The sequence below is a fragment of the Acartia tonsa genome, chromosome 4 (assembly GCF_053477335.1).
Source record: "Acartia tonsa isolate MP-2025a chromosome 4, ASM5347733v1, whole genome shotgun sequence".
In the NCBI taxonomy this organism is placed as follows: domain Eukaryota; kingdom Metazoa; phylum Arthropoda; class Copepoda; order Calanoida; family Acartiidae; genus Acartia; species Acartia tonsa.
The window spans coordinates 46,511,814-46,521,123 of NC_137263.1; the positions used below are offsets into that span (position 1 = coordinate 46,511,814).

The following is a 9,310-nucleotide window of genomic DNA, read 5'->3' on the forward strand; positions in this document are numbered from 1 at the left end:
ACATAAAAACACAATTTAATAAAACTAAGGTGGATTCTTTATAAACTTTTTGGCTCACCTCATTAAAAAATCTACAAAAATTAAATAAAATCATAAAAGGGTTATTAACATAAGATTTTCTTAAATTTTTGTAGATATTCAATGCGCCTTTGGAGGATTTTTTTACAATTTTTTTAGCGAGCCTCACTAATTTTAGTGAGACAGTGAGAAAAAAAGTTTTTTTAAGAATCCACCTCAGTTTTCTCAATCAATACCAATACTTATCAATTACTAGTAAATTGCTCTTTCATAAACCCACAAATTTCTTGTAAAAAAAACCACCCATTACATGAAGGAAAGGGGCGTTTTTTTAAACAGATTATCTTTTGTTTTGGTTAGAAAATTCATGACCTTTATATTATGATACATACTATAATTTTAAGTTATTTAACTTAATAACACTTTTTATATAGTCAATTTTCAGATTTTCCATATTTTATTTCAGTTAAAAATACTATTTCATAAATACAATCAAATTTTAAAAAAATAACAATCAGTAAAAGATATTTTTAAATTTTTTGTTTTCATTCCCCATTATTTTTGTCTTTTTTTTGAAAAATCAAATCAATCCAACTAGACGCGGATAAAAAACATTACTTAAAAATACTTTTTCGTACATTTACTTAAAAAAACAGTTTCATAGTCTTAACGGGAGGATCTAACGCTGCGGGGAAAAAACCTATTCTTTCATAAAGAATTTATTTTAAAAATTAAAGAATTAGTTTAGCCAGCCAGTGAGACCAGGTTTGGTGACACAAACACCCTTCTGGCCGTTTCCAGGTTGATCTGGCAAACTGTCCTCCAGAGTGGCCATCCAGGCTCTGTTCTCTGCATTCCATCTCCATCTCTCCTGGGTGCTGTACCTGATACCTGACAGGATGTCCAGGCGGATGAAACGGATACCTAAACAGAAGAAAACTTGTTTTAATCTTTAAATTTTTTATTTTAATATCTGCTGAAAGCTGTCAATAAAACGATGCGATAGGTGACTATTCTACAGCTTTACAATACTCTCCAAAAACTTGTCAAAACACCTTCAAATACTATGTTTATGAATATATTATTACATAAGTGTTTGAGCGAACATTGGACTGTAAATTATATCGACACCCAAAGTTTTTAAACTCGTTCTTCTAATCTTTGAATTAAAAACTTGATTGGGTTGTACACTCTAAAGCCTTTAATATATGATTTAAAATACAACAAGGTTGTTTTCATAAAGGGAGGGGGGGGGGGGGCTGTAAATCAATTTATAGTCCATTGTCTTACCCTTTCAGTTCCCAGAAAGGTCCTAGAGTCGGATTATCTTTTTAAAACTACCCTTTGCTACATTATACAATACTTACTTGTAGGGTTAATATCCAGAATGATGGTATACTCAGGGGAAAACACTCTATGTATATAAGTTTCCAGAGTGGTCATACAGTCGTGTAATATTATAAAGCACTCCTTTGCTACATTAAACAGAGACTCGACAAAATGGATGAAAAAATGAGCCTTGTTGCGTCAATAGGTCCATCTTTTTTAAGAGGTTTCCTTTCCCACTCCTCTCCTCTCTCAATTTTATGACGTCACACGGCTCATTTTTTCAGCCACTTTGTCGAGTCTCCATTATACTTACTTGTAGGGTTAACATCCAGAGTGATGGTATCCTCAGGGCAGAATGTGCCAAGTGGTACGCAGGAGAAAACACCCTATGTTTAAGTTTCCAGAGTGCTCATATAGTCGTGTATTATTATAAAGCACTCCTTTGCTTCATAATACAGAGACTCGACAAAGTGGATGAAAAAATGAGCCTTGTGGCGAAAAATAGGTTTATCTCTTTTTAAGAGGTTACCTTTCCCACTTCTCTCATCTCTCCCTTTTATGACGTCACACGGCTTTTTTTCAGCCACTTTGTCGAGTCTCCATTATACATTATACTTACTTGTAGGGTTAACATCCAGAGTGATGGTATCCTCAGGGGAGAAAGTGCCAAGTGGTACACCAGAGAAAACATCCTTGGCGGTATAACCTCCGACATTTGTGAGGCCCAAACTCTTGAGAGAAACCTGAACTCTGATGGGTGTTCCCTCGGCCCACCGGTTTAGCACTCCAATAGCCATGGAGTATTTACCCTAAATATAAAATAAACTTATATAAGATCTATGAGTGTATCACGTATATGTATAGAAATGAAAGTTTCTTTGAAAACATGATTTAAATCTGTCTTAACGCCTATTCAAGATTTTTAATTCATCAAAAATCTCAACCTTGAAAGGAGGTTGGGTAAAATTGTACGTTAAGGCCGCATACATTTTTTTAGTCATCCTAACATAATAATTTGATTTAATATATTTTTAAAGAATACTGTAACCCGTCCCAAACTTTTTTTTAAAGAGGTGTTACACCTTAAGCGAGAATCCCCCCCCCCCCGTGCCCACTTTTGACGTCATATTCTCCATCTCTTCTTTAGGAGTTTTTTCCCACTTCTCCTCTCATCTTCCTAATTTTATGACGTCACAGGAATCAAAAGTGACACAAAAGTTATGCAGTTTGGTCTTCGTCATAAAATAAGGTTTGTTTTTTGTTTGAAATATCAAAAATAAAGAAGTAATAGACAATATTTTTTTAGATTTTACCTGATAGGAAGGCATAATTGGCCGAGCAAATATCTCAATATCATTTTGTTTGTACACTTGCTTTGCCTAAAAATATTTAATTTCATGTGTATGTATTATATGATAACTAAAGATCCAATACAATTTGACTATTTAAAAAATCACAAATGCATAAAAAGTGCGAGACTTGAAATTGATACATACACTTTTTAAAAGTGAAGATTTTCTATAATTAGGTTCGGTCCGTTCGTACGTACGTAACGGATAGCTCTTTTCGTTAATTTAGGCATATTAGAATTGTCCTATCGATTTCAAACGTTGCATGCTGATTCCTATATGAGTTGTCATCCTTGTATGGGTACAGTTAGAGAGAAGATTTACTTCAAAACATTTAAACCATAAAAAAAGCCTGACAAAAATGGGAAAAACTGGCAGCTTACCTGGATTCCCAGGGGATCCTGATTAATCTTGATGGCCTCCTTGTTCTGCAGGATTGCCTTGAACTCCGGCCTCATGTGCCTGAGGTCATTAGACATGATGAGGGGGGCCGCCATCAGGCACCACATTCCCATCTGGGCCTCGGATTGACCCAGGGAGAGACCAAAGTTGCCAATTATCAACTTAATAAAGAAAGATTGATCATTCGATTATCTTAACCCATTATCGGCGCCGGTAACATTAGTGTCCAAAAAAATATAAGATCTGCGACCAATTGAAATTCATCTGGACAAAAACCGACTGGATGTACATGAAAATTTTACTTCACATGATATATAGAAAAAATTATATGCTTAAATAAAAGTAATTCAGAGTCAACTTAATAAAACAACTCCTTCACACCATCAAAACCTCGAGAATGGCAAAAATAGTTTGAGACAGCAGCAAAAGGCATATAAATACCTTTTTGTAACATTAATCGTTTGTTTTAATTTAATATGTAATTCCACCATTATAAAACAAAAATTAGCCGGATTAAATTAGTATATAGGCATATTTCTGCCTGCTAAGATTGGTGTTCTTAAGCTATATATGAGTCTAAATAATTTACCATATCAGGATCATTCCATTTTCCAGGTCCAGCAACTTCAACAAATCCATCCTTAAAAAACAATACAGTTTCGAAAAGATTAATTATTACAAAATGGCTCTCAAAGACACAGAAGACATATTTGATTGGATATTATTGAGTACCATTATTACCTAGGGAACTAAAGGGATAAGACAATGGCCGACTAATTGATGTACAACCCCAATGTTTATACACAAAATTACCCATTCTATTGTTTACAATTATTGGTTGCAACGTATTGACCCAGAACCTAATGAATCAACCAATTAAAATTCATTAAAAGTCCCCCAAGTTGTTAAGCCAACGAATAAGATAACTTATTGAAAAAATTTGGGGACTAGTGTAATAAACACCCCATTGTCCCTTTCCTTTCTGATTATTACCTCATTTTTGGTGTAGAAGTCAATAATACTGAGAACAGAGTCCCAAGAGTCGGCAATATCATCAAAGTTCCTCCAGAGGTTGCAGTGCTCGGCTATAGCGGAGTAGTTGGGATGGTTGTTGATCATGTAGGCGGGCCAACTGCATGAGTACACCATTGGCCGTCCAGAGGCGTTCAGGTAACTGAACAAAATATATTTATAATGAAATTGTCGTTGAAAAGATTGGACACTACTAGTTTATAACTAACCAATCAAAATTCTAAAACGAACTCAAAGTTTTTGAGCCAACAATTAAGATAATGTAGTTTGAAAACTTTGGGCACCAGTGTAATTTACAGTTCATTGTCCTCTTCCTCCCATTGTAATTTTATTAGAGTAATTTTATATGGGCCAATGTATGTGTTCTAATAGGATATAAATTAGCTGAACTTATATGGGGCTCATCGACATTTTATCCAGCTACAAATTCACTTTATTGGAGTACATGATAATCTGGTGTAAAATAAAAGTAATAATAAATCCATTATTATGTCTAGAGTTTTTACTCTAATCATCAATTTTTCTCAGTTTTAGACCCTTTGGACCATTTTAACATACTTCTAGGATCTAGTGCACTTCACGTTAAAGACGAAGCCCAATCTGTACCACTTTTGTACAACTTTTGATTCATGTGACGTCATAAAATGAGGGAGATGAGAGGAGAAGTGGGAAAGAAAACCCCTAAAAAAGAGATGGATTTTTATTACGTCTTTGGGCTTCGTCTTTAACGTGAAGTGCACGTTAAAATCTCAATAAACTTTAAAGGCTGCCAGCTGCCAAACGGCTGAACGTACACACCATACCCGCACGGGGTTTAAGCGGCATAAAAAGGCCAAGATCTAATGATGCACATGAAAAGTTTCACTGAATAGCGTAATGACTATTCCAAATTGTTTGTAAGGCTTCTTTGTTCGGTTGAATTCTTGGTCCAGCATAATCTATACGTTTTACTGTTTAGCCATTATCAGCCTTTAAGTAAATAGATTTCTTGAGATAATCGTTGCTATGAAGATTTCACTGTAAACTGCACTAGATCCGACTTCTACTTAAAAACTTACCTTCCAAACTGTGGATATCCTTGAATCATTGTGCTAGGATCAGAATAACATCCATCCAACTTCACATAATCAACTTCCCATTCTTAAATATTATTTTTTTAAATAAGGAATTGAAAAAAGGATCCGCAATAGCATACGCTTAGGATTAAGCCACCCCTTTTTGCACACAAAGTCGGAATCAAAATCCATTAAAGTTTGTATTATAAGCTCTGATATATCTGGAATCCTAAACCGTTCTGTCATTATTTAGACAATTCTATCAGATCCTGATTCCGATTATGGAAAAGAAAGTGTATCAACTTGTCATCATTTTTTTTAATAACAGAATACATCATACTCCTACAGAATACTCTAATAGTTATTTATCGCATCGTATTATAGACAGCTTTCCGCGGATTATAAAATGAAAAATTATAAGATTAAACCAGTATCATCAAAACTGGTATTAATTCTATGATTTTTATTTGATTGTTTGTGGAAAATTATCTGTAATACGATGCTATATGATTTGTTAAAAACGGTACTAATTCAGCAGATATTAATTGGTTTAGAAGCTATTCTGAAAAAGAACCTATCTAACCACCTAAAATCTTGTTTTTTTTGTAAGCTAAGAGCTTAAAAGAAAAACATTCATACATAAAAATCTTGGAATTTATTTTGGAAAGGTTTCGTGAGGTTTATAATTAAAACTGAGTCTTAGTAACATTATCTTGAAATTCTATATTTGCTTATTACACAAAGTAAACAATGATTACTGCAATTTAGCAGTTCTATTATGTAACAATATAACATATAAAGATAACAAATGTAAAAATACTTTTATTTTGTATAAAAAAAAACAGATTTCAATTTGATAAAATAAAAATAGTTTTGCTATACTGTAGGCGAAATAATTTTTTTATTTTTTATTTATCATATCAAAACAATTCATGTCTTAAAACTTTTGCGTTACATTCACTTACATTTAGTATCTTGCACACATTTCAGACCAATAAACATTTATAAAAATTCAGTTTTTAGATTCCGCAAACCTAAACCATGTAATTTAGATTTAATATGTGCCAGTGATCAGCAACCGCGCCGCATGAGCCTCAAATTCAAACCCATTTGAGCGCATCAAATAAAATTATTTAAAGATGTATAGTCTGCTTTGGAATAGGTTTAGATATCCAGCAAAATTTTAAAGTAAAGGCAATTTCACTGGGGGCTTACATTCGGCTGCCGAGCCCCGAACATGCAGCCTAGACTTTACATCTCTTCTATTTTTATTTGTATAAACTGTACAGCATAACCACACAATCGTTCTTGTTTGGTAATTTAAAGTAGAACTGACCTGCAAATGTATTGGCATCAGTCTGCATGTGTCCAAGTACACCCGGATACCCGCCACAGGTAAAGTTGCCATAATCCTCGTAGATTCCAAACTTTAGACCTAAAATTAACCAATATGTATTTCACCTACAATCTTATTTCTCATATTAAAAAATCAAAAGATATAATTAATAAAATCAGCGGATAGAAAAACAAAAATAATAGATGTAATATATGAAACCTAAACAGGTTAAAAAATAAATGGTCTTCACTATGGAACTTACAGATAAGCTGGTTTATTTGGTTTCTATGAATATGTATGGACGGAGCACCTGTACCAGATATAAAACTGGTTTATCTATTTTTAAACCAGTTTCTACTCACCTTGGTCATGAATATACTTGGATAGAGCACCAATACCAGATATAAAACCAGTTTCTACTCACCTTGGTCATGAATATATTTGGATAGAGCACCAATACCAGATATAAAACCAGTTTCTACTCACCTTGGTCATGAATATACTTGGATAGAGCACCAATACCAGATATAAAACCAGTTTCTACTCACCTTGGTCATGAATATATTTGGATAGAGCAACAATACAAGATATAAAACTAGTTTCTACTCACCTTGGTCATGAATATATTTTTGGATAGAGCACCAATACCAGATATAAAACCAGTTTCTACTCACCTTGGTCATGAATATATTTGGATAGAGCAACAATACAAGATATAAAACTAGTTTCTACCCACCTTGGTCATGAATATATTTGGATAGAGCACCAATACCAGATATAAAACCAGTTTCTACTCACCTTGGTCATGAATATATTTGGATAGAGCACCAATACCAGATATAAAACCAGTTTCTACTCACCTTGGTCATGAATATACTTGGATAGAGCACCAATACCAGATATAAAACCAGTTTCTACTCACCTTGGTCATGAATATATTTGGATAGAGCAACAATTCCAGATATAAAACCAGTATCTACTCACCTTGGTCATGAATATATTTTTGGATAGAGCACCAATACCAGATATAAAACCAGTTTCTATTCATCTTGGTCATGAATATACTTGGATAGAGCACCAATACCAGATATAAAACTAGTTTCTACTCACCTTGGTCATGAATATTTATGGATAGAGCACCAATACCAGATATAAAACCAGTTTCTACCCACCTTGGTCATGAATATACTTGGAGAGAGCACCAATACCAGATATAAAACTAGTTTCTACTCACCCTGGTCATGAATATATTTGGAGAGAGCACCAATGCCAGATGGAAATCTTGTTGGATCTGGTTTAAGCTTACCATCCTGTAATAAATGAAAAATAATTCAATTTTAATATCCTTCCCTATTACAGTTTTGAATACTTTGAGTGTTAACTGGCTCTTTTAAAATATATATTGTACTTACTACTGATGTGAAATAAAATCTGATTTAATTCTACCATCAAAACCTGACCAAATTTTGATAAGCACATAAATAAATTTGAATTATAATCATGATTAAACAAAACCTACATCTCCTCTTTTATGATCCAACCAGCAATCATCAATAATGATATATTCATAGCCAGCATCACTAAAGATATAGATTGCATTTAAAAACTGTTTCTAGGTAAAACTAATCATGGAATTTTTATATTAATTTCTTTATATTGGTTATTTTTCACTGCTTAAAAAGGCAATTCAGATTTTAAGTTACCTTTTAAATTATTGGAGATTAAACGCATACCTAAAGAATCACACAACTCTCTCATACCCCCCCCCCCCCCATCCTTAATTCTTTTTATGTTTCTAAACCAACCCAAAATAAGCCTTAAAAATATGTTTTTTAAAGCTTATTTGTGGTCAATATGATCACTTTGTCTTTTAGCAAAATATTTAAATTAAATTTTATATTGTAATAATATTGTATAATTTTGAAAAATGCCAACTATATTTCTGTATACTACATAAAACTATTATTGTATTGTAATTTTAAACTGCCAACTATATTTCTGTATACTTCATAACATTATTATTGTAATGTAATTTTAAACTGCCAACTATATGCCTGTATACTTCATAACATTATTATTGTATTGTAATTTTAAAAATGCCAACTATATTCCTGTATACTTCATAACATTATTATTGTATTGTAATTTTAAAAATGCCAACTATATGCCTGTATCCTTCTTTAACCATCATATCTGCCATCTCTTTAAAAAGCCTCTCACTAAAATGCATAATTAGTCAAGAACTTTAGATAGAAACATAACCATATTTTTTTAATTTCATTCATGGAATAAAATTGTTACTCTAATTAAATAGATCAGCAGTTCCAAATAAGATGATAAAAAATAAGAATAAAAAATGTAATAGCATTTTTAATCTATAAATAGTAATAATAGTAATAATAGTATATAATAGTAATAAATGGTCAAAAATACATCTACATTACATTTTTATAAAGGGATCGAGATCTATAATGTTAATTTTAATAATGAGCCAAATAAGTATCTTAAAACATAAAGCATTTCAATAAGGTAAACTTACAAATCTAAGAAAATAATAATTATCTTCAAGAATATTTTTTGAATGTTAGTTTTAAAGAAAAAACAAACATTTTACCTGATACAATCTTGTGGGTATGTCTGACAGTCAGTATTGCACCTGAACCTCTCCCATGACATCCATCCCATGGGGGGTGTCCTGGCCAACCCATTCTCCAGACCATGCACTAGCACAGGTATTGATAACAATAGCAATAAACGCATTTTTCTAAAATCAGATTTTTAAAATTTGA

General features: G+C 32.6%; 1 protein-coding gene across 1 annotated transcript; it reads right to left on the reverse strand.

The window, feature by feature from the left end:
• Window positions 1–456: 456 nt before the first annotated feature.
• On the reverse strand, window positions 457–9,310 carry LOC145317422 (alpha-N-acetylgalactosaminidase-like). Its single transcript, XM_080158497.1, has 12 exons — window positions 9,136–9,310; window positions 8,690–8,740; window positions 8,041–8,101; window positions 7,756–7,831; window positions 6,522–6,620; window positions 5,189–5,270; window positions 4,092–4,272; window positions 3,688–3,738; window positions 3,080–3,259; window positions 2,661–2,726; window positions 1,967–2,156; window positions 457–942 (listed from the first exon to the last, which is right to left on the reverse strand). Exons 1-12 carry the CDS (start codon window positions 9,279–9,281, stop codon window positions 758–760), a joined length of 1,368 nt encoding a protein of 455 aa, XP_080014623.1. The 5' UTR covers window positions 9,282–9,310; the 3' UTR covers window positions 457–757.